This window comes from Callospermophilus lateralis, chromosome 4 (assembly GCF_048772815.1).
Source record: "Callospermophilus lateralis isolate mCalLat2 chromosome 4, mCalLat2.hap1, whole genome shotgun sequence".
Classification (NCBI taxonomy): Eukaryota; Metazoa; Chordata; class Mammalia; order Rodentia; family Sciuridae; genus Callospermophilus; species Callospermophilus lateralis.
The window spans coordinates 78,339,121-78,366,241 of record NC_135308.1 but is presented as its reverse complement, the minus strand read 5'-3'; the positions used below and the strand labels follow the sequence as shown (position 1 = coordinate 78,366,241).

Below are 27,121 nucleotides of genomic sequence, written 5' to 3'. Positions count from 1 at the left end.
GTTTGGTGACTGGTGAAGTCAATCTCTTTTTTCGAGATGGCAACTCATGTGCTATGTCCTTTTTAAGAAGGAAGGCTGGATATTCTAACATGGCAGAAGACAGCGGGGCCAAGAGGCAAACAAGGACTAAATTTGCTTTTTTATGATAACATTAATCCCATTCAGAGCCCTCTGGGACTGATCATCGTAACTTTTTAAAAAAATTTTTTTAATTGTATACGACTCAATACCTTTATTTGTTTTTATGTGGTGCTAGGATTGAACCCAATGCCTACACTTGCGAGACAAGTGCTCTCCCACTGAGCTACAACTCCAGCTCCTTGATCATATCTTAAAGATCATGATGCTTTATGCTGCTATACTTGTAATTAAATTTCAACATGAATCTTAAATAAACAGTGAAATCGTTGCAGACAGTATTCTTAAAATTCTTCATCTCTAAAATATCTAGGAAAAATATTTAACATAGAAAGTAAATGATATATGAAATAAAAGTTATAAAACACTGATGTAGGAAATTAAAGAGGACAGACACAAAGAAACAAAAGAGGGGAGGAGTATGAGAGACATGCCCTGTTTCTGAATTGGAAGAATCAATTGTTAGAATGTCCATGCTACTCAAAACTATCTTCAGATTTAATGCAACTTCTATCAAAATACCAAAGACATTTTTCACAGAACTAGAAAGAAAAAAGAAAAAGACTCTTAATATTTTATGGAATCATAAAAGACTTCCAATAGTCAAAGCAATCCCTGACAAGAAAACAAAGGTGGTGCCATTAACAATATGTTATATGAAGCTCCACTAACCAAAACAGCATGGTACTGGCATAAAGACATACATATAGATAAAGGTAACAGAAAAGAGAACCAAGAAATAAATCTACATAGTTCCAGACAATTTATTTTTGACAAAGACAGTGAAAGAAGACAATGAGTAAATAGGGCTAGGAAAACTGGATATGTACATGCAGAAGAATAAAACAAGACCTCTATTTCTCATCATATTAAAAATCAACCAAAATAAATGAAAGGTATAAATATAAAAATGGAAACTGTGAAATTACTAGAAGAAAACATAAGGACTTTGGAAAAAGACTTTTTAGGTATGACCTCAAAAACATAGTCAACAAAAACAAATATTGACAAATGGGTTTATAACAAATTAAAAAAAAAGTTAATAGAATGGAGAGACAACCAGTGGAATAGGAGACAATATTTGCAAACTATTCATTTGACAAAGGATTAGTATTGAGAATATATAAAGAACTCAAACAACTCAACATACAAACAAACAAATTATCTGACTGAAAAATGGACAAACGACCTTGATGGATATTTCTGGAAAGAACATATACAAATGACAACAAGTTTATGAAAAAATGATCAACTTCATTAGCCATCAGGGAAGCACAAGTTTAAAGCACAATGAGATATCATCCCACTGCACTAAAAATGACAATTATGAAAACAACAATAACAAATGTTGATGAGAACACAGAGAAAGGAGAAATAGGCTGTTAGTGGAGATGTAAATTAGTATAACCATTATGAAAAACAGAATAGAAGTATCCCCCCAAAAGAGAAATAGAGCTACTATATGATCCAGCAGTTCTGTTCTTGGATATATATCCAAAGGAAAGGTATCAACGTTTTGAAGGTTGTACTGTACTGAAGATCACTTGTACTCCTATGTTTATTGTAGCACTATTCACAATAGTCAACATATAGAATAGACCGAGGTATTTATTTACAGATGGATATATTAAAATATACAAAAAATGCACACACTCATGCACACAATGAAATATTATTCATCCATAAAATAGGAATACAATTCTGTCATTTGCAGTAGCATGCATGGCAATCATGTTCAATGGAGATGAGGAAATCATGTTCAATGGAAAAAAAAATCAGGTACAGAGAAGACATCCCACACATTTTATATGTGTGAGCTTAAAAGTTGATCTGATAGACTCTAACAAGTAGAATAGTGATTACCTACGCCTGGGAAGAACATGGGGAGAAGGAACAGAAAAAGGATCATTAAAGTATACAGAAATACAGCTGAATAGGAGGAACATTTTAATATTCAATAGTATATTGGGATAGCTATGGCTGACAACAATTAATTATATATTTTAAAAGAGCTAGCAGAGAGGATCATAAAAATTCCCAATACAAATAAATGATAACTGTCTAAGGGAATGAATATGCCAATTATTCTGATTGGATCATTATATATTATACAATGTATTGAAATGTCACATGGTGCCTCATAACCATATATAATCACAATGATGCCAATTACAAATAAAAAGCAGCATTTAAGTTTGCTTAAAAGGTAACAAAAAATAACTTCTATTCCCTGAGATATTTGTGAAGGAAAAAAAATATATGGGGGCAGTGGGTAAGATGCACGTGCTACTGCAAATGCCCAATTAGATTTAGTCATCATTTCTATCTTTATCTCCTGTTTCCTCTTGAGCAACAGATTCCTAAGGTCTATGCACACTGCTGCATGGAATGCTCCCTTGATTCTCACCACCAATATTCTTGTTCTTGCACAGAGACACTGAATGTCAACTTCTATATTGACCATTCATCTTAGGAAAATTATCTTAGCATAACTGAAAGGCAGCATTTTTAATACAAATATAAATGAAAGTGGTTTCATGTAGCCAAGTGCCAGTACATCAAGGAAGAAAGAGCAGGAAGCAACAGTGGAGATGGTAGGTGAATGTTAACTCTAGGTATCTACCTGAGATGGGCACTATTGCCTATGGATTATTTTAATGATTTCTGTGCCTCCCACGATATGGAAGCCAGACATAAGGTAGAAAAGTATAGGGTACAGGCCTTTTCCTCTTTTTGCTTCTTTATCAATCAGCACTGGAAATTATAGAGAATCAATAACTTTTGGAGTTACCAAATAAAAAGGCCATCATTTTTAATTCCCCAGATTTCTGTGTTTTTAGACAGAATTTGTTTCTAAGAAAAGTTGTTCTTTATGGATTAACTAAATATTGGAAATCCCTTCTACCTTTTAGTTCTTTTTAAAAAAATTTTTTTTAGTCATCAATGGACCTTTATTTTATTTATTTATATATGGTGCCAAGAATCAAACCAAGTGCCTCACACATGCTAGGCAAGTGCTCTGCCACAACACCACAAGTTTTTCAGTCTACTTATGTTTTCCTAAGTACAGGCCATGAGCATCCCTTAATTAGCTCTGTATAAATTAGCTCTGTATATATTCACACATACACACACACACATTCTCTTTCTCTCTCTCTCTCTCTCTCTCTCTCTCTCTCTCTCTCTCTCTCTCAGAAACAGGTGTATTTTTTTTATTATTGAACCACTCCTAAATTCTAGTATCTATTCTCTGCTATCAGCTCTTAGGCATAATTTAATGGTCCAATTATTTAAATGGCAGTTTACCTTGAAGAAAAGAAAATAGGAAAAATAATGTTTATTAGAGTGAACTTTAATACATAAGCGGAATATTAGACAGAAAGTTTTTAAGGTTTTTAAGAACATAGCAGGACTTGCTGGAGGTGTGTCATAAAACAAAGGTAGTGTTGTGAAGTGGAAAAAAAATTAGTTTTTGTTCAATTGGTTTGGTTCCCATTTCTTCTAGAGAATAGCTTTGTGAGGCAACAAATAATTCTACTCTTTTAAATCTTAATGAGAGTTGTGTTAATTATCATACCAGGTTTTTGTGCATAAGGTAGATTTGTGAAGTAAACTGTAGCTGAAATATGGTAGAACTTGAAAAGGGTTTTCCATATAACTGGTAGCAAGAACTTTATTTTTTAAAGTGTAGAATTTTCTTCACTTGGGGTTAAAGAATATCAATCTCCAAAATAGCAAGAGTACTACTAGTTTCACTTCAAACATTCATTTCCTCTTTCTTTTAACTATGCTGAACTCTTTCATTTTTGCTTCCTTTGGTGATTTCAATAGTTTCCCATTTTTACATAAATCTATAAAGTTCTACTCTTTATTTTCTAAACAACATTTTTAGAATTATAGCCAAAGATAAAGTAAAAATACATTAAAACTCATTTTAGATATGTGAGTAAATGTTTTTATTTGCATATTTTCACAGATATCAAAATGCCCCTAATCTTTTAGGCTGTTTTAAAATAAAGAATGTATGTTTGTTTTTGAGATTCAAGAATCAGAGATTGAATACGTGATTTAATCTTTTTTCTTTTTTACTTTCTCTTTTTTCTTCATTCACTTATTTTTGGTACCATCATTTCAACTGAATAAATTTAAATTGAATAAATAATAATTAAAATTATTGAATAAGCTGGGGAAATTGGAATAATTTATTAATTTGTAAACTGAGCATGATTTTCAATAACCTAAAAAGACCACTTTGGAGTTGAACCATGCTGGTACATATGGTAAGCCATTTTCACTGGCCAAGCAGATAGTTTTTTGTATTCTGTATAAACAACTTATGATCCTAAACCACTTTTCAGAATAATAGGGCCTATTTACCTTTAATTAATTTAGGTACATTGAGTAGCCAATTCTAACTTAATCTCATGTAGTAGCTGCCCAAAGACACAGGGTAACATGTTATATGAAAATGTACTTTGACTGAAGTATCAGAAAAATGTCTTGGTCAGGATTTCTGTAGCATTGATATCCACATTGCATCCTCTTCTGTGCATATTAACTCCTTTTGCCTCACTTTTAAGAACACATATGGTTAGATGAAAGGCCAACTGGATTATTCAGGATAATCTTCCCTTGTCAAGACCCTCTACTGAATTGCATCTGCAAAGACCCTCTTTTCCTTGTAAATTGATTTGTATACGTTCCATGAATTGGGCATTGATAACTTTGGGTTGTCATTTTCATTCTACTGCAATCCAGAAGGAGAAAAATTCCAAGTAGCCATGTTCATCAGACCTTCAAATTGAGACTAGAAAGAAGGACTATTTGGAGAGGGCTGTGGAATCCACCCTTTTGGTAGAAACCAGACTCTACATGGAAACTTTTTCCTCTGTGGAAGCAATTGCCTCTATGGAGCACTACTTCTCTTCATCAATCATTGTCTTTATGGAATCTTTGCTTCTGTGTAAAATGCTCCTTTGCAGAACCACTACAGTGTATCTGTTGATAGAGCCAGGATTACTGCCCACTGACAGGCAAGAAGTCAGCAAGATGAGCTGGATGTGAAGGAGAAGGATGTAGATGATGCTCTAAGGCCTAACAGGTACAACAGCATCTACCTGTCATCCTGCTTGACTGCAGCACTCTTTTGAGAATAAAGACCTCTCCTTTAATTTTGTCTTCCAGTTATTTCAAGAGTTCCCTTTATTTGCCAAATATGATTAGAAATAAAATAAGAAAAAGGATTCTAGGAAATATATTTAATTTAAGCCATTCTGACCAAATCAATGTAAACAACATTGATAGCCTAAACATTTATCATTTCTAGTTAGAAGGAATAAGTTCTAGTGATTTACAGGACAGTAGTGTGGCTATAATTTTTTATAACTTATAATTTTTATGATTTATTTTCATTTATAATAATATTTAGTGAAGAAATAGAAGAATTAGAGGCCCCATTCACTGTATTTTGACTTTTTTTTTTCTTCTAGTGAACTACAACATTAAGTATCTTTCTTATGCTTTCAGGAATTTGAGTATCCTTTCTCATAAATTTTCTCTGTAGATCTTTTTGCCTGCTTCTTAATAAGAATGTTTTATTATTGATTAATAGGGGTTAATTGCATATTGCGACAATAATGCCTATATAACTGTGCATATGCATATGTTATATTAGCACAAACTCAGCAGACATCCTTTCTAAGACCTGGTTGCATTTTTCCTCTGTTAATGGTGCTCTTATTTTTAATTAAGTCTAATTTTCCTATATTTATTATTGATGTTTGTGAAGTCCTGTTGATAAACTATTAGTCCACCATAAAACCACAAAAATATTCTTCATGTTTTCTATTAGAAACTATATTTTGTATTTTTGTGCTTAGTTGTATAATGCATTTTCAACAAGCATTTATGTATAAGGTAGATAGCAAGCTCCTCTTTATTCTATGCAGATATCCGGTTGATTTGGCTCCATTTATTTAAAAGTCCACTATTTTTCACTATAAGTTGCTTTTTTTCAAAAATAAATCAGGTTATTTTATATATGAGTCTCTTTGTGGACACTTGATTCTGTCCTCTCACTGTACATCTCAATGTACAAACCAAATTGTTTCTTATTCAAAGGGGAAATCCTAAGAAAAGTTTAAAATATTTTTAACTAGATGAAAATGAAAACACAACTTATCAAAATATGTGGGATGGGATAGAAAGCAGTGCTTAGAGGAAAATTTATAACAATGAATGTGCATATTGGAAAATAAGACAGATCCCAAATGAATAATCTATTCTTCACCTTAGGAAACTAGAGAAAGAAGAGCAAAATAAATCCAAAATAAGCAGAAGAAAATAAATAAATATTTAAACATAAATAAATACAATTGAAAGTAGGAAATAAATAGAAAATCCATAAAACCCCAAATTATTTGGAAAGGTAAATAAAATCAATAAGCCTTTAGCCAGACTAAGAAAAAAGAGGACTCAAATTACTAATTTGATAACTGAGATAAAAATAAATCAATTTGGATCAATCCTTTAAAAGACAATCAGTCAAAATAAACAAGAAAAAATAGACAACCTAAGGAGGCCTACATCAATTTTTAGAAATCAACACATTTTTATAAGCTTCTGGAGCATAAACTACCAAGATCAAATGGATTTACAAATTATATCAATTTTCCATAATCTCTTTCAAAAGAGAAACTATTCTATTCTTTTCAAATTCATCCTAACATTACCCTACTAGTAAATCCAAATGAAGTCATGACAAGAGAACTATAAACCAATATATCTCATAAGCATAGATGAAAAGTCCTAAACAAAATATTAGCTAACAAAATCCAATAATGTACAAAGAGAATTAAACATCATGGCCAAGTGAGATTAGCTGAGGTTTGCAAGGCTGGTTCAATGTTCTAAAATCAATTAGTGTAATCCAGAACATCAACAGGCTAAAGAAGACAAATCATATGATTATATCAGTAGATGTAAAGGAATTTTACAAAATTCAACACCCATTCATGAAAAAAATATCCAATAAACTAGAAATGGGGGGGCTTTTCCAATTTAATGGAGAATATCTACAGATAACATCATAATTAATGATGAGAAACTAGACTTTTCTACATAGATGTTCTTTCTAATTATTCCTTTGCAAAATTATACTGCAAATACTAGATAATAAAATAAGACAAGAAAAATAAATAAAAGATATATTTATTGGGAAGGAATAAATGAAAATGTCTGCAGATCACCTATTGTTTACATACAAAATCCAAAGAGAATCAAGAAAAGGAAACAAACAAATACAAAATAACTAATGGAACAAATAAGCAACAGAATTAAGGTTGCACAACACAAAGTTAATATATAAAAGTTAATTCCTTTCCAATATATCAGTAATGAACAAGTGGAAGAGTGCAATTTGAAACTGAGCACAACATCATTTATATGAGCATCCTCAAACAAAAAATAGTAATTAAATGTAATAAAATATATACAACTTCTATAATGAGGAAAACAATGTTTCTGATGAATAAAATGAAAATCTTATTAGTATGGCCTTATTAGTATGATGTCATAGACTAGATGAACAATGATTTGCACTCTACAGTTTCAGTGTACTATCAACAACTTTGCTATCAATTAACTCAGTTATGTAATTACTTCTATTGTTACCATCACTGACAATTAAGGAGTCACTGAAGAGCTTCTTAAGGATGTTGTGACCCTCTTAACAACATATATGTTATTGCTTCCTAAGGAATATTATTCTTTGATTGGCTTAAGAAAACTATTATTTTTTAATAGTACCCACTCTAATATTTCCACATCTTTGAAATTTTTATTCTCTTTTTTCCTACCAAAGCAAATATGGTACTTCTTCTTAATCTAGTGTGGGCCATTTATTTCTCTACATTTTTTGAAAGCTTCCTGTCAGAGTGTTTGCACCATTTCTCAAAGTCTTTTTTTTCAGTTACTAAATTCACTATTCCAAGAGAGTGGTCCTAAATTAATAAACTTCCCTTATTCAATTTTGTGTCACTTTTCCCACCAACCTGGTCTAGCATTTAGAAAGTCTCATCAGATGTATGCTCTCTATCTTGCTGAGACATAATAGGTAGGTGCACAATCTCTTTTTTTATGAGACAAGTCATATCGTTAGCCAGGTTATCTTTTTATTTGCCCTGTGGACAGGAGAATGGGTGAATGAAGCTCTTGTCCGGGAGCATGCAATTTGACTTATAACTGGAAACCTATACCATATTTTAATCAAAGAGAGTGCGTTAGCCATTAATTGAGAGACTTGGGTCACTTCTGAGGTCTCATAAAAATATGTGAATCAAGATTTGGGAAGTTATCATCCAAAGATGTCTTCCTTTTATGCTTTCTCAAACAGGACCCTGATTCTGGCAAAACAGGCTTTCCCAGTTTAAAATTTTAACTTTCTTTGAATTTCTGTCGCCTTTGTCTTATTACTAAGTTATAAGACTGGTTCCTATTTTCCTGCCTTCTAATTGATGAAATGTTAACCTTTACCATTTAATACCTATCAATATTCACCCTTAGATTTTTTTCCTTGATTATTCACTTTCAGATTTCCCTGTTATTTTTCTGAAAGGTCAGTTGAGATTGCCAACAAATGCGTAATTCCACCGTCCTTATTGTTTTTATTCTACCCATATTTTTCAAGTATCTGATACATTTTCCTAATGCAATCTTGACTCCATTGGTTTGTCATTCCAGGTCTTCACAATTCCCAAGATTTTAACAATTACACCATAAGTTTTTGCCTTTGTGTTTTTTTCTTCCCTAACAGCAGTGATTTGTTTTTCATTGCTAGTGGGCAGCTGGTGATTCAAGCCCCAAATCCCACCTTAGCATCTGTTTTCTTAGATATTTTTTGCTACCTACTGTTGCAGGTTGTTTTCCACAAAACACCCCTTGACAGAAGTTAGCTTACAGGTTTAATATGGAGCATGTGTGTCTGGACCCTACCTGTGCAGGAGAAGGAAAATAAGCAAAGTTTGACAAAAGGAGAAATTGATCAGTGATGTATTCTTAATAAAATAATTGACTGTCTCTGTAAACTTCTGAAACTGAAATGGATCATGTTGGAGAATGTGTACAAAGTTTCTGTGCTGGAATGTAAAGATCTCTAGGAAAGGGAGACAAAGGGGGAAATTGCACAAAATTTTTGCACATGAAGGTTGTCTACATTTTTACTAGATACTTATTTTATATTTTTTGTGTGCCATTATAAATTATATTAAATTTAAAATTTTATCTCCATTGGTTCAATGATAATACATAATACATACAAATACATACATAGAATACACAATACATAGAAATATGGTTGATTTTTGTATGGTGAGATTTTATCCACTGACCTTGATACATTATTTATTCTAATAGCTTATAAATCATTGTTTTTATGTGCATAGTTATATTATTTACAAATAAAAATGTTTTATTTCTCTCTCTTCCATTTTTTTAAATTTTTATTCTTGTTTTTTTCCACTGAGGACCTCTAATAGACAACAGGGTTTATTAAATGAAATTTTTGATAAAGATCATCCTCATCTTGTTCCAGAGCACTCAAAAGAAAAACTTTCATTTTCTTATTAGAAGCATGATGTTAACTGTTAATTGAAACTTTAGAGTTTTTTGTTTGCTTAAAGTTTGGTTTTATTTCAACAATCTTTTATAACGTTACAGAAATATTCTTCTAGTTTTCTGAGAAGCTTTTTTATAATTGTGTATTGTATATCAACATATACTTTTTGCACATCTATTAAAACTATATAGTTTTTTCTTTATCATTTTAAATGTTTAATTAATCTACATTACTAGAATAAATCAAAATTGTTCATATTGTATTATTAAATTTATTCCTATATTAATTTTCTCTGATTTTCTAGAAGACAGAAATTTCCTTGGTTTATTTCTGAAAATGCAAAAAAAATATTAGTTTCAAATTCCTATATTTACCAGAAATACTGTCTTTATGCTGAACAATATCTGGACTGTATGTAGGTGAGAAGATAGGATTTAGATTCCTCAGCAAATGAGGCAAAAGAAAAAAGTCTGATAACATAAATATTAGGAGAGAGGCAGCAATTTAGTTATATCATTTTTATCCAACTCGTGTGATCTGTGTGATGCATGCTGCCCCAAAGTCCTATCAATTTTAGGATATTAGCAAAATAATTGCATTGACTACATTCTTTCATCTGGATCTTCACTCATTAATATACTTTCAATCTTCACTGAATTTGCCATCTTCTCACACATAATTTTTTTCTTATAAGAGCAAGGAGCATAATAAACATGGAGTCTGTGTATATATCCACAATTCTTATTATTTAAGTCATTTATGTTACTTTTAAACCTGAAAAAAGGAAAAGAAAAAGAAATCACATTTGGAAATCAGATATTTAAAATACTTTCGCAGAAATAAAAATGATTTTTAGAATATGACATTATTACCGTTAGGTCAGCTTTGTCTCAGGTAAATCTATGTTAAAGTTCAGAATATCAAGTTAATTGTTTAATTGACACATATACAATATGAAACACTGCTTTATTTCTCTCTGCCTTCTCTACTTTACCACATCTGGAATATTTACTGTCATTTAATTCCAGACTTAGCACCCCTTCACATCTAATATGACTTAAAATAATGCCCTTCCATAAGATTCTCTAGTCTAACTAGCCCAGTAGTAAATCTTTTCTCAAATGTTCTTTGTAATCATCAAACCCAGAAATTAACCTAACATATAGTACTTTGTTTTTTAATTTTTATTATTAATTGTTCAAAACATTACATAGTTCTTGACATATCGTATTTCATACATTTGATTCAAGTGGGCTATGAACTCCCATTTTTACCCCGTATACAGATTGCAGAATCACATCGGTTACACATCCACTTTTTTACATATTGCCATACTAGTGTCTGTTGTGTTTTGTTGCCTTTCCTATCCTCTACTCTCCCTCTTCCCCTCCCCTCCTCTCCCATCTTCTCTCTCTACACCATCTACTGTAATTAATTTCTCCCCCTTGTTTTTTTTTCCTTTCCCCTCTCTTCCTCTTATATGTAATTTTGTATAACAATGAGGGTCTCCTTCCGTTTCCATGCAATTTCCCTTCTCTCTCCCTTTTCTTCCCACCTCATCCCTGTTTAATGTTAATCTTCTTCTCATGCTCTTTACTCCCTGCTCTGTTCTTAGTTGTTCTCCTTATATCAAAGAAGACATTTGGCATTTGTTTTTTAGGGATTGGCTAGCTCCACGTAGCATAATCTACTCTAATGCCATCATTTCCCTGCAAATTCCATGATTTTGTCATTTTTTAGTACTGAGTAATACTCCATTGTGTATAAATGCCACATTTTTTTATCCATTCATCTATTTAAGGGCATCTAGGTTGGTCCCACAGTCTGGCTATTGTGAATTGTGCTGCTATGAACATTGATGTAGCAGTATCCCTATAGTATGCTCTTTTAAGGTCTTTAGGGAGTAGTCCGAGAAGGGGAATAGCTGGATCAAATGGTGGTTCCATTCCCAGCTTTCCCAGGAATCTCCATACTGCTTTCCAAATTGGCCACACCAATTTGCAGTCCCACCAGCAATGTACAAGTATACCCTTTTCCCCACATCCTCGCCAGCACTTCTTGTTGTTTGACTTCCTAATGGCTGCCAATCCTACTGGAGTGAGATGGTATCTTAGGGTGGTTTTGATTTGCATTTCTCTGACTGCTAGAGATGGTGAGCATTTTTTCATGTACTTGTTAATTGATTGTATGTCCTCCTCTGAGAAGTGTCTGTTCAGGTCCTTGGCCCATTTGTTGATTGAGTTATTTGTTTTCTTATTGTTTAATTTTTTGAGTTCTTTGTATACTCTGGATATTAGGGCTCTATCTGAAGTGTGAGGAGTGAAAATTTGTTCCCAGGATGTAGGCTCCCTATTTACCTCTCTTATTGTTTCTCTTGCTGAGAAAAAACTTTTTTAGTTTGAGTAAGTCCCATTTGTTGATTCTTGTTATTAACTCTTGTGCTATGGGTGTCCTGTTAAGAAATTTGGAGCCCGACCCCACAATATGTAGATTGGAGCCAAATTTTTCTTCTATCAGATGCAGAGTCTCTGATTTGATACCTAGCTCCTTGATCCATTTTGAGTTAACTTTTGTGCATGGCGAAAGAAAGGGATTCAGTTTCATTTTGTTGCATATGGATTTCCAGTTTTCCCAGCACCATTTGTTGAGGATGCTATCCTTCCTCCATTGCATGCTTTTAGCCCCTTTATCAAATATAAGATAGTTGTAATTTTGTGGATTGGTCTCTGTGTCCTCTATTCTGTACCATTGGTCCACCCACCTGTTTTGGTACCAGTACCATGCTGTTTTTGTTACTATTGCTCTATAGTATAGTTTGAAGTCTGATATCGCTATACCGCCTGATTCACACTTCCTGCTTAGAATTGCTTTTGCTATTCTGGGGCTTCCATATTTCCATATTAATTTCATGATTGCTTTATCTATTTCTACAAGAAATGTCATTGGGATTTTGATTGGCATTGCATTAAATCTATAGAGAACTTTTGGTAATATCGCCATTTTGGTGATATTAGTTCTGCCTATCCATGAACAGGGTATATTTTTCCATCTTCTAAGATCTTCTTCCATTTCTCTCTTTAGGGTTCTGTAGTTTTCATTATATAAATCTCTCACCTCTTTTGTTAGGTTGATTCCCAAGTATTTTATTTTTTTTTTTGAGGATATAGTGAATGGGATGGTTGTCCTCATTTCCATTTCAGAAGATTTGTCGCTGATATATAGGAACGCCTTTAATTTATGTGTGTTGATTTTATATCCTGCCACTTTGCTGAATTCATTGATTAGCTCTAGTAGTTTATTTGTAGATCCTTTTGGGTCTTCTAGGTATAGAATCATGTCATCCGCAAATAGTGATAATTTAAGTTCTTCTTTTCCTATTTTTATGCCTTTAATTTCTTTCGTCTAATTGCTCTGGCCAGTGTTTCGAGAGCTATGTTGAACAGAAGTGGTGAGAGAGGTCATCCCTGTCTTGTTCCAGATTTTAGAGGGAATGTCTTTCAATTTTTCTCCATTCAGAATGATGCTAGACTGAGACTTAGCATAGATAGCTTTTACAATATTGAGGTATGTTCCTGTTATCCCTAGTTTTTCTAGTGTTTTGAACATAAAGGGATGCTGTACTTTGTCGAATGCTTTTTCTGCATCTATCGAGATGATTGTATGTTTCTTATCTTTAAGTCTATTGATGTGGTGAATAACATTTATTGATTTCCATATATTGAACCAGCCTTGCAAGTATTGTATAATTCTTGAAGATCAACATCATCTCCGTGTGACATTTCGTTTTAGGCAGTTTTAAGGATTTTACTCTAAAATTCCAATTTTAATTAATTAACAACTCATAAACACTGAATTAGTGATTGAGGACGATGCATGAAAGACATATTTGTAAACTAAAAACGTATTTTGAATAGATATAGCATCAGTTTTTGGGTCAATAAATAATGACCATCAAATAAGTTTATTGATAAATTTTTCAAGAACAAAATTTTTTTTGTGGTGACAAATTACCAATGCTAATCAGAACCCCTTCCAAATACAAGCCCCAAATAGCACCAAGAACAAAAATAAGAGAGAAAATGGCAGATCAGATGAAGGGTGTACTTCTCAGGAGTTTCTCAGCTCCAGATTTACAAAGTGAGAAGACTGTTGTTCAGCAAAGTGGATAACTAAGGGCACTCACTGAAGTTCCACCCCAGATGGTCAAAGAAACCATTAGAGACACAGAAAATCAGAAACTTTGAAGACAATATAAAAAACAATATGTTAGAATCATGTCGGCTTGCTGGTGCCAGTGGTGGTGGTAATGGCTGGGGTGACTGAGGGGAACGAGAGAACAGGCAGAGAGAAAGGAAAACACAGTTAAAAAAAACTATATATATATATATATATATATATATATATATATATATATATATATGTATTTATATAGACTTTATATATAAAGTCTATATAGAGAGACTTGGGGAAACCTGTGGAATGGAGAAGCAGGATAATCCTAATGGACCTAACATTGGTGGGTGAAGTTGTTGAGCGAAAAACAACCAAAAATTTGGGGACAAGGGGCAGAGAGTCTGGGCGGAACCTGGGTAACCAGCCAGAAAGAACCATTAATAAATGGCCAAGTGGCAGCGGGCAGAGGCAGGAAACCTGGAACTCATAAAAGAAGTTTCCAGCTTGACTGAACAGTTGCCCTACTGTGGGGCCCCAGTGACTAATGCAGGCACAAAGAGATTTGTGCCTAAGGCAGTCCAGGCTTGGGGGATACCAAGGAGAGAGAGGGAGCTGTCTTGGTTGCTAGTGTCCCATATGAGCTGTTGGGAAGATGCTAACAACTGACCAGAAATGACCATCGGCACTCCTGGTCTTATCCTGGGTAACTCACATCCATGGTGAATGTAAGACCTATAGAAATTTAGACTCCACACCTTAAAAATGTAATATACGGACGCCCCTGAGACCTAGATGTCCAGCACAGATGAGTGTCTTCATCAACAGAAGGTGTGGGTCAAATCTCAAATACTCATGGCTCAGTTCCAAAGTTCAGCCAAGACTAAGTCCCAACTACTGGAACTTCCAATTTAGAACTGTACTAGCCCTGCTACTAGTGGGCACCCCTTGTTGGGACTCCCTAGTGTATCCAGTCCAATACTGGGAGATGGGAAGCTGATAGCTACACAACCAGCTTTGGCTCCTGGTCACAATGACTGAAAGCTTGGTGAACACAAAGACATTGGACTACACAGCCCCAAACCATTAACCCATGGGTTACAGAGCCCACAAATAAATGCAAAGAATGGCACAATAGCATAAGCAATGAAAATCCATCCTTGCCAACATTTTTGACCACCACAGTGGGAAAAAGCCCTTTATTTCTCATTAAGAATTCTTATCCTTCTTTTTCTATTGCACTCATTTTTAATTTTTTTTTAAATTTTAATCTCATTTTATTTTTTTTAATTTCTTACTTTTTCCATTCTGCATGATTCTGTGTGCATATGTGGGTATATGGGTGTGTTTGTGTTCCCACTGCACAGAGGTGTGTGTGTGTGTGTGTGTGTGTGTGTGTGTGTATCCACATCATTTTACTTGCTTTCCTTTTTTACCTGATTATTATTTAGCCTCAGATTGACTTTAGTGAGGTAAAATTTTATGTGGGTTTGAGTTGTCTTGATCTTTCATTTGTTTATGCCTTGGTTTTAATCCTATTATTACCCCCTTCTGCACTCTCTTCCCCTACTAATAGCCAAAGCTTCCTGTTCCCTCTTCCTCTCTTTCATTAATTTGTTACTTTTAGTTATTTTTTATTCCTCTATGTTTACAGCCATCATCTGCTACTCATCTTCTGCTTCTCCTCTGCTCACTGTTTAAATATTTTAAAATTCTCTTGCCTTCCTACCCTATTTTCTCTTTACTTAAGAATCTATAATTCTACTCTTTGACTGAATTATAAAGTTTATGTAATCCCTACTCTATAATAGAGTGGATGACATACTAGACATCAGCTGTTTAATATCTGATCTAGTTCATGTTGTTTATTGTTGATGCTGGTGTTAAATGCTGATCTCACCATTCCTATATCGGTGGTAATTAGTGTCATAGATGTCAAAGTAGACACAGGCATTTATTTTAAGGCTTGTACATCTGTTGCACACATTATTGCTATTCTAGGCTCCCCCTTCTTCTAAGACTGACTGGAAAGTGATTGTGCCACTCTGAGTTCACAGAGGATCCCGCTGCTGAACAATGCTCACAACTCAGGCAAGTAATAGCAAAATTCACCCCAAACATGAGCTTCCCTCACTCAAACCTCAATAATACTCAAACATGTAGTATAGGGGAGACAAAAATCCCAAACCAGTAACCAGGCCCCAAATAGGAACAACTAGAGGGGGATTCCAGTTCCTACTCTTGGACATCACCTTGTACATAAAAAAACAAAGAAGTCCCTAGAACAAAAAGATAACACAAAAGAATACATATATAAAAGAAAGAGATTGATGGATGGATGGATAGATGCATGGATGGTCAATGGATGAGGAAAATCAAGACTCTGAAAACATGAGGAAATAGGCAAACAAATTTCCTCCCCAAATTCACAGTCCCCTAACAAAGGAACTTACAGATACGGAAATGGACAAAATTCCAGAGAAAGACTTATAAAAACTCATTAGATAAATTTTTACTGAACTAAGGAATGAATTAAGAAAACAATTACAGATGAAATATCATTTCAATAAAAAAATAAAGACACTGCAAGGAAATCAAACTTCTGCACAGCAAAGGAAACGAGAGTGTGAAAAGACAGCCTAAGAAATGGGAGAAAATCTTTGCCAGCTCCTCCTCTGACAGGAGATTAATATCCAGAATATATAAAGAACTCAGAAAAGTTAACACCAAGAAAATAAATAACACATCAGGAAATGAGAATGAGAACTAACCAGATATTTCTCAAAAGAAAAAATACAAATGTCCAGCAAATATATGAAAAATGTGCAACGTCTCTAGCAATTGGAGAAATGCAAATAAAAACTGCATTGAGATTTTATCTCACTCCAGTCAGAATGGCAGCTATCAAAAAATACAAACACATAATAAATGCTGGTGAGGAGGTGAGAAAAAAAGTATACTCATACATTGTTGGTGGGACTGAAAATTAGTCATCACCCTGGAAAGATTTTTTTTGGAGATTCCACAAAAATCTAGGAATGAAATTTCTCTATAATCCAGCTATCCCACTCCTTGGTGTTTATCCAAAATAATCCAATACAGCAGCAGAAGGAGAATAGGATTAGGGAGGAGAAGAGGAAAAGAGGGCAACCAGGGACTAAAATGAGGTACTTTAAATTGCATGTATGTATGATTTTGTCAAAATGAACCCAATTATTATGTATAATATAATGCACTAATAAAAGAAAAGGAACAAAACAAAAAATAACATGTACATATATAAATCATATATATGATGATTATATACATTTTATTTCAGTGTTATTTCTTGATAATTTGAAATATCCGCCATGTATTCCATTCCATTGTAAATACCTTTCCATTAGCAAAAATTGCAAGCACACATATATTCTGCTTTTTCAAAACAAGATTTCACCTCTCCTAACACCCATATTACCTTCACCTCTAGGCCTTCAATGCCAAATCAGACCTTTCAGATATATATTTGTCTCCCCTTCATTTATGCAGATATTACCTCCTATTTTTTCTGTCATTGCCAGCCACCAGAGTCATCTCATCTTTCTGATCCACACTCCTATACTTACTATTTATATTTGAAGGAAAAAAAAACAAGAGCATAAAACAAAACAAAAAATCTCTATTTGCTATGTGGTTGGGCTGATGAATATTCAGAAATATCAGTATTGAGTCAGTGGGAACATTCCAGTGCAATTGCTTTAACTGACCCTACTTGATGTGTCCTCAGCTAAGAATTTGGGATAAATGCTGGCCTCCCAACAGTGTTCAGCAGGTTAACACTCTAATTTCTTTCTTTAATATGGCCAGCTTCTAAATTTCAGATATTATACAATACAAATTGTATTTTGACACATTTTTATGTAAAAACTTGATGTTTTTTCCCATTACAAGCAGAACAAATACAATGTATAATCCCATTTATAGTAGTGTAACTACTTTCTTAAATAGATTACACAATTAATTATTTCATATACATATATGTGCATTACATATTGCATTATACACACAGTTACACACATATACAGTATACCATGCTAAAGTTCATGTAATTCTTTACAATGAAATGTTCTTCTGGTCAGTTTTTCCCTAAAATTTTCTAATTTATGTGTCAATTATAACTAAAAATCCAAAAATATTTTTGGATAATCTGTTTTCTGACTGAAAAATTTATCACATTATGGTCTTTTTAATCTCTAGAATTATTTAGTTAGTCTTCACATATGATTGATGTTTAAGTAACTTAAGGAACATATCGATCTTTCATACATCTATGAATCCCAGAATTTAGCATATTATTAAGTACTTGTTAGGGTCCAGTGAATTTTGTTGACTTTCATAATTTCCTTAGAAAAAATAATTATTTATAGACACTTCCCTAAATTTGGCTACTATGACTTTGTTAGTGATTTGTCACTATAACGAGAATACATTTGTGGTTATTTTCTGTATGATCAAACACATCAAGTAAATATGACAGAACAAGGATCTTTAAGGATGCAATCACAATGAAAGCTTGATAATTGCTGCTTACAGTGCTCCTGGTAAAAATATCTAAACTTAAACCCAACTATAAAAATACAACAAGAATAGAGACTTACCAAGCAGAAGAGGCAATCACGTCATCCAGCCTTTCACCATTCATGTGATAATTTCCAGGAGATACTCCCAGCCAAAAGTCATATAATTGAAAGGATTTTATGAATTCCTATAGGGAATAGAAATAATCTGTTTTTTAAAAATATGTGTTCTGTTGTACTTTCCTTACAATGTAATTTCTGACAAATTACTTTCCTAGTATTTTTGATATTGTACTACTAATTTTCAATGCCATTTAAAAGAAGTTGAAAGTGATTTTAACCTTAAGATTTCAGCAGTTTTATGGTATCGCTTTCTGTCTCACAGGGAGTAAGTCAGTTCATGGCATAACTAACAAGTTTGAATATTTGAGCAGTAAATATTAAGTCAAAGGCAAAGGAGGTAGTTATTGAGTGTAACGGAGTATTAACAGAAAAAGCAGAGTAGGAAAATGGTGCAGCAGAATAGGAGAAAAATATCCATAGAATAGAATTCAGAACCAGTCCAAAATTTTGTAGTCAAAACAATGTGTCCTTTCATATTCCTGACTTTAAATTTTTCCTTGAGTAAAACACTATGAATGGATTATCTAAGAATAATTTAATGAGAAAGAAATTATGATTGATATCCCCTCTTCTGTAAAGAATGCCAAATTGCCTTACAGTAAAGAAGCTGACATGCTTAGAAAATGTAATTTTGCTGAGAAACATATGATTACTGAGGGACCAGAAATAGTATGTGAAATGTGGAAAAAATTTTAGACCTGGAAAAAAAGGAAAAAAAAGTAAATCAGAAAATAAATAAAGCACAGAAAAAACACTTATTCTGGGACCCCTTAACTCAGTTTAGCAGATTTGCTTGGCACTTGCCCTTGTCATACCATCCAATTTCTACTTGTTTATATATGTTTTGTGATAGCATAGTTAGCCACACTTTTTCTTTTAATGAAAAAATACAACAAGGTAGAAACAAGAAATATCCTCTTACATTCTTTTTATGAAATTGGTAATTCTCAAGAATGATCTCTAGAACCTGTGTTTTCAGATAAATGTTCCGATAAATATACTGAGGCCTGATTCCAGAGTTCCAACTTGGTAATGGTCACAGGCCTGAAGATTCTGGGTACCCCTGATCTATTCTTCCCCCCATCAGTTTCAAGATTCTATTGATTCTAAGATCCTAAGCTAAGGTTTTGTGTGTTTTACCTTGGCTGTGATTCCCTGAGAAAAATGTACAAAGTCTCAATCACCTTGCACTTTGACCAGAATAAGCAAAAATCATGAGTGGGTTGATACAGATCTTTCCTAACATACCCCACTCCTATTTTATAATGGGAGAAGAGATTTCCTTTCTCACAGGCTGAGAGACTTGGGGAGTCTTACCGTTGTTTTTTTGTTCCTAACTTGCAACAGACTGGCATTCTGAGCAGAACAGAAGATTTCGCTATTTTGCCATGTTTCAAAATGATTGAATAGGATGTAACAGCTATCCCCATACCATATCCATCTTTCTGGACAAGGTTTACATTTGTGCTCTGGAAGAAGAAATAGTTTTATTTGTTTTTTTAATGAATACTCTTTGTTATTATTTCCTTACTTTATGTGACAATGAACAAATTTACAGTGTTTCTTCTTTTTAGGTGAAAGAAAGAGAAACAAAATGAATTTAGTATGTTACATTCCTACATATCACAAAAAAATGTGTCTGACACATAATTTGAACAAAAAATTTTAAAGTAAGAACTTAGATTCAAGTGTGTCTTACTATAACAGGAGACCTGGATAATTTTCATCATTTCTCGTATTTACTTATGGCAATAAAAGCTAACCACAGGATATATTCTGTATGGTAAGAATCAGTTTCACACACACACACACACACACCTGTAGAAATCCTCCCTTCTCCAACTAGTGCACCTGTAGCTCTCTGACTTGTTCACTATTGGAGAGACTACTCAGAGGCATAAGGAACTAAAACAAACAAACAAAAAAACCTATACAAATTTATATAAATGTTATAACACCAATTTCCCAAGGTAACACTAATAGTGCATCTCTTTTCTATGGCCTTTCATCATTTACTGCAATTTGGAATGAGGTAATTAAAAAAGATGTACTTCCTTTCCTGTTGTCTAATGACCACAGAGCCTAAAATAATAGTAATAACAGATTACAGAAATTACATATTGTCTCTTTTATTACATAAATGTCATTCCTTAATAATTTGGCAGCTTATAGTTATGATTATTTTTTTCTTCTAACTGCATGAAGATATCAATGAGAATTTCATCAACTAAATTTAATTCCTTTCTTTAAACAATGGTTAGTGATAAAATTATTCTTAAGTGACTTTAAGGTTTATTCTAATTATTTATTAAGGTTTATTCTAATTATTCTTAAGTGACTTTAATGGCTAGTAACTCTGAGAGCAACACACGGTTACCTGGTTCTTTTTTATATAGCTCACGACACAATTTGGTGGCTACTATTTGCAGTGTGATAGAGAGGCTCTTGATATTTTCTGAGCTTCTGTTGTTATCCATGAGTTGTAGGGAAACATTTCTCTGAAGTTCTTCTTTTATATTTTGCAGTTTATTCAGTTTTTCCATTTCGAACTTCAAAGTTTTATAAACTCCAGTTGAAAAAAAAGGAGAAAGGTGTGAGAGAGAGATGATAAAACATTGTAAACCCTCGATAGAATTATCACTTTTATAAATTTTGTTTGTTTTGTTTTGCTTTGAATTTTTGCTGTTTTCTCTTTTGTTTTGCAAAAGTAATATTTAAAAGTCTATAAACCACATTAAGGTTTATTTGTGGGCACATCACCTCTTATTATTACAAGCCCTTAATTCAAAGAATAAACTTAGACTGTAAAATTCATAACATTTTAGATGCTTTTCCTTTCAGTCAGGACAGTGTTAATACATACATACGCCTCCCACGGCTCCCAGTCCAATGAGCAGCAGAAGGCAGAGGAGAGTCAGGATCAAGGCTGATTGACGCCACAGAGGGGAAGGAACAGAAGGTACTGTAGAAAACAACATTAGCAAAATTTGATTCATTCATTTGTTAATTCATTTTGCCTTTATTTGTTTCCTAATATGTACCTTGAAAAGGAATGTGATTTGCTAAAAACTCATGGACTTTAAAACATTTTTTTTCAATTGTAAATCAAGAATAAGTCAGAAGAGTTAGTTTGTTGTTTGTCATGCAAAATGGTTCTCATAAGTGAAGAGGTAAACTTTTAGAGTGATTCAAGAAACCAAAAGGCAAAGATGAAGTTTATAAAAGAAAGAAGAGAAAGCAGTTAATCTTGACACTGTGCATCTTGTGTATAAATTTGGGGAAAATGAGTAGCTGGCAAATAGCATAGAAGTCAATCTGAGTAACCTTTCTTTAAGGCATAGTTTGCAGCTTATCAAAGGAAATACTTTTAGTTGTTTATGTATTCCCCATGTAACCCCTAGTTTGGTTGCAGAACATAACAAGGTAGGCTTTTTCTTTGTAATATGTCCAGGTATTCCCTTATGAGAAATAGAAAATACCGGTGGTTCATTTTCAAAATGCAGTATTTAGGTTTTTTTGTTTGTTTTAATTAGTTACACACGACAGTACAATGATCTTGACGTATCATACATTTGAATCAGATGGGGTATAATTTCTCATTTTTCTGAGTGTACAGGTTGCAGAATCACATTGGTCATACAGTCATGTATTTAGTTTTAAATGTAAAATGATTTGGGTTCTAAAAAAGGCAGCTGGGGGGTAGAGCAGAATGGAAAGTTACAAGCAGTTAACAGGTGAGTGTAAAAATTCACAGACCCTTGATAAAAGGCGGTGAGAAGGAAGGGACCCACCAGACCAACAGAGATAAACTGTGCAGGTGACAGAAAGCACTCAACCCAGGGGGACTTTCCCACAAGAAGGGAACAAAGGGAGGTGGGGGACAACTAAAAGATACATCTCTTTAAATATCCCAATAGGAGATAGTGAATTCAGCTGACCAATGGGTAGCTGTCAAGTACTCACTTTCCTTAATGGCTGTCCAAGCCAAAGATTGTGTGGTTAGCCCTGACTAATGGGCAACAACCCAGTGCCCTTGCATCAGGGATAAAAGCCTAGCAGACTGCCTATTCATTGCACCTGCCTTTCAGTTTTGATTGTTGTGCACCCATCTGCACCATGAAAGTAAAATTCTTGCCTTGTCAACAAAACTAATCAATCTCCGAATGTTTATTTTAGCTCCTGGGGTACCCAGGACCCCCAGTATTTTCAACATCCTCATTGGCTCCATGCCTTCTTTAGTTTAGAGCTATACCATTTACTGATCAGAATTTTCAATTTTTAAAAAATTTTTTTAGCAAAAAACTTTTATCAAATGCTTCTTTTCTTTCTTTACTGAGTAGTAAAGCCCAGAATAGATCATTTCCCTACAAAAATCATGAAATTTATATTGTAAATTATCATTAAGTAGCTATGTTATTTAAATTTGTCATCATATGTATATGTGAAGACTATTTAAAGAAAATACAATTCAAGGATAATGTCATAATCTTATTATGTTTGTGAAATATATCTTAACATCCCACAGTTGATAGTGCAAAAATGTGAAATCCAGAGAGAATTGAAAATAAAATGTAAAACTTAATTCCTTTAGACATTAGAAAATTGTTATTATAAAAAGAACTACATGGTCAGGATCATACCTAAAGTTAGAATTACAAATTTAAGTGCTAACTTTTGTAAAAATTATTTTCTAATTTGTCTATGCATTCCATTATTTGAAAGCTATCATTGGGTACATTGTATTTGCTAGACACTATTGTGATTGCCACTGATACGGAAGTGACAAGACTTGCAAGTCTCTGTTCTCATGGAGACATATTTTATTATGAGAGGAACCAAATGAATAGATGGATAGATAAATCTCACATTGGACTACAGTGTACAGAAATTTGAAGCTGAGTTATGAGTTAGAAAGTAAGTAGTTTAGAACTTGTGGAAAGTGGGAATCAGCATGCAAAGTTAGTGGGAATAGAACTGCATACAGCAAAAATGTCTAGTTCAACAACCCTAATTTTGGGGAAAGCTTTCTATTTGAAAAACAGAAATAGAGTGGCTGTAGCGTTCTGGTCAATGTGAAAAATGATATTTATTCAAGGAAGTAAAAATAAATAAATAAATAAAAGAACTTCATATAAAATTGAGAAGCAGTCTTGAGATTTTCTAGTCTTGAGATCCTGGGGAAAGTCCTAAGAATATATTTGGAAGTCATTGTTTTTGAAACCAAATGACAGAATGAAGCAACTTACAAGAGCATATTGAGTGACATAAGAAAAGGGGACCCAGAACACAGCCCTGGGGTACTCCATCGAATAAACATTGATCCGGGGTCGGGGGGGAAGCAGAAACAGCAGTGCCTGTGATATCAGAAACCACGTCCAGAAAATGTGCAGAGAAAATGTTTGCAAAAGAAGGAATGTTCAACTCTGTAAATGATGCAGGGAAGTGAAGCAACAAATAATAAAAACATGACTATTCAGAGGAAACAGGGAGGCCATCGGTGACCTAGACAAGAACAGTTTCCATGAGACAGTGAGAAAAGAAGCCTCAAAAAGCTGGTGGAAAGGAAATTAGAGATGAATTGGGAGTCAAGTACCAAAGATAATACTTTCAAAAACAAAAATTATTTCTTTTTCTTTTAAATACATACATGCAATCATGTTCCTTTAAAAAAGAAACAAAAAATCTATGATTTTCATTAGCAAAATATTCTCCTTGTTCCACAGCTTTATCTAATGAAGGGAAAAACACTTTAGACAACCCAGCCATTAGAAAATATCTTTTTTTATGTATCTTGAGTAACATTAAAGAGTAGACTTGTAAAGATTAAGAATGTTCAGTGTATACATCACTTATTTTAGAAAAAGAAAAACCCTATAGTCAGTTAATTCGGCTACTTTTGATACAATTGGTAAAAATGGGAGACTTGATTAAAAATTCAGATTGAATGATACCAATATCATTATCCATGCACTCATACCTGAAGTGGGAAGTACAACCACTTCTGCCACCTTACAACACATCCATAGCTCAAAATCTTACCTTTTTCCCCAAATTTTTGAAGATCCTGGGTATTTTCTGTCTTATTGGAGTCCTGGAATTTTAGATTTGCATAAGTAATTTCTTCAGACATTGGTGAATATTCAAGGAAAATTTGAGAAAGTGTTTTTAAAAAAGGTGCGGGACAGCTAATCCTTGAATGTTAAGTGAGATCTGTAACTAAACTTCTTCTAAACTGAGGCTTAAATTTACAAGCTTCAGCTTCTGATCATAAACTTACTGTACTAGTCTCTCATATGTCTGCATACAAGTTTGTCTCTGACCTCAGACGAAAGAGAGAGCTGTTGCAAGAGGAAACATCTTTCTTCCTCATATTTCTTCCTTTTTCTTATTTCTATATATTTACCAACTAAATAAAGTTTGGCTTTATTTTCTTTCAGAACTGCCAATTTAAACCCAGGGGTACTCTATCAATGAGTAACATACCTAACCCTTTTTATTTATTTATTTATTTTTATTTTGAGACAGGGTTAAGCTAAGCTACTCAGGTTAGCCTTGAACTTGTGACCCACCTACCTTTGACTCCAAGAAGCTGGGATTACAGGTGTGCAACACTGCACCTGACTATAAAGTATTTTTTGAAATTGTGTTTGTATATTATTATTATTATCACACAAAAGTACACAAATTATTAGCTCCACATAGTATGGCTATAAGTAGAATTTATTTTTAAGCAAAAATATAATAGAAAAGATGCAGTTCACAAAACATTCTCTAATCCAAAGTAATGGACTAGTTTAAGTGTTCTGTCTGCATCATGAGCAAGATCCCAGTAGAAGGATTGGCTTGACTAGGAGACTGAATGCACACAAAAAGTGACTCCCAACTACAGTGAGAGAGTACAAAACATCCTTCACACTGCTGCATAGCTATAGCCTATGAGGAGCTTTAGAATGCCTTATTTCTCTAAATTTCAAGAGACATAATAAGGGATCTTGGGCCTAGAAGCCACACTGGTAACTTTCAAATTATGGTAAAGGTCTGTATGTGAGGGCTCTGTGATCAGTTCTGTAGGCTAGAAAAATTAAGATCAGCCTTGCTGTCTTTTTATAGACAGCCTCTATCAATATGACCCACTTAGCTAAGCTTCCAAAAGGAGAGAAGGAGTTCCTAAGATCATCCAGGTTTGTGTTCTGTTAATTTGACTCAACATTCTTAGTATTCTTGATCAGTATGAAAGTGAAGATGGGAAATGAGCAATGATTATTTTTTAATGTTTCTTGATTTTTTTAGTAAATCTTTCTTAATTTTTGTTAGTAAATCTTACTCTGTTTGATGAACATAGTTGCACCATTGTTTGGGGGCATATATATTTATAATTGTTATGTCTTGTTGGTGTATGGTTCTCTTGAGCAGTATGCAGTGTCCATCTTTATCCCTTTTAATTAACTTTTCCTTGAAGTCTACTTTATTTGATATGAAGATGGAAACCCCTGCTTGTTTCTGCAATCCATGTGAGTGGTGTGATTTTTCCTAAACTTTCACCTTTAGTCTGTGTGTGTCTTTTCATATCAGATGAGTCTCCTGTAGGCAGCATATTGTTGAGTCTTTTTAAAAAATCCAATCTGATAGCCTATGTCTTTAGTAGTTAGTAGTTTATGCCATTAACATTTATGATTATTTTTGAGACATGGTTTGTATTTCCAGCCATATTTGTTTATTTTTATTATTTAACTTGACTTGATTTTCTTCCTTGATTAATTTTTCCTTTAGGGTACTACCTCCCTCTGCCTATTTTCATTGTTTTTCATTTCCTCTTTGTGGAATGTTTTGCCAAGGATATTTTGTAGTGCTGGTTTTCTAGCTATAAATTCTTTTAACTTTTGATTATCATGGAAAGTTTTTATTTCATCTTAAAATAGAAAGCTTGATTTTTCTGGATACAAGATTTGGCACCCATATTCTTTCAGAGCTTGATGTATATTATTCCAAGATCTTCAAGTTTTCAGGGCCTGGGTTGAAAAATCTGCTGTTATCCTAATTGGTTTTTCCCTATACGTAATCTGATTCCTTTCTCTTGTGGCTTTTAAAATTCTCTTCTTATTCTGTACGTTGGGCATTTTTATTATAATGTGCCTTGGTGTGGATTGTTGTGATTTTGAACATTTGGCATCCTGTAGGCTTCTTGAATTTGGGTTTCCAATATATTCTTCATTTTTGGAAAGTTTTCTGATATTATTTAATTGTTTATTCCTTTGGTTTGGACCTCTATGCCTTCCTCTATCCCATACTCTTAAATTTGGTCTTTTTATGCTATCCCATATTTCTTGAATGTTCTACTCATGGTTTCTTATCATTATCACTGTGTGGTCTATGTTCTTTTCAAGATTATATATTTTATCTTCATTGTCTGATGTCCTATCTTCCAAGTGGTCTACTCTGTTGGTAATGCTTTCATTTGAGTTTTTAATTTGGTTTATTGTTTCTTTCATTTCAAGGATTTCAGTTTTTTTTGTTTGTTTGT

General features: G+C 33.4%; 1 protein-coding gene across 1 annotated transcript; it reads right to left on the bottom strand.

The window, feature by feature from the left end:
• Nucleotides 1-10,254: 10,254 nt before the first annotated feature.
• Clec12a (C-type lectin domain family 12 member A) lies at nt 10,255-24,873 on the bottom strand. The gene is made up of 6 exons (XM_076852643.1): nt 24,640-24,873; nt 21,464-21,562; nt 20,978-21,166; nt 19,918-20,069; nt 18,559-18,665; nt 10,255-10,525 (listed from the first exon to the last, which is right to left on the bottom strand). Exons 1-6 carry the CDS (start codon nt 24,728-24,730, stop codon nt 10,354-10,356), a joined length of 810 nt encoding a protein of 269 aa, XP_076708758.1. The 5' UTR covers nt 24,731-24,873; the 3' UTR covers nt 10,255-10,353.
• Nucleotides 24,874-27,121: the final 2,248 nt, after the last annotated feature.

Coding starts and splice junctions, on each gene's coding strand:
- Clec12a (XM_076852643.1), bottom strand. CDS start 24,730: ATGTCTGAAGAAATTACTTATGCAAATCTAAAATTCCAGGACTCCAAT. Junction 21,563..24,639: donor TCAAAAATTTGGGGAAAAAG/GTAAGATTTTGA, acceptor TGTTTTCTACAG/TACCTTCTGTTCCTTCCCCT. Junction 21,167..21,463: donor GGGAGCCGTGGGAGGCGTAT/GTATGTATTAAC, acceptor TTTCAACTGGAG/TTTATAAAACTTTGAAGTTC.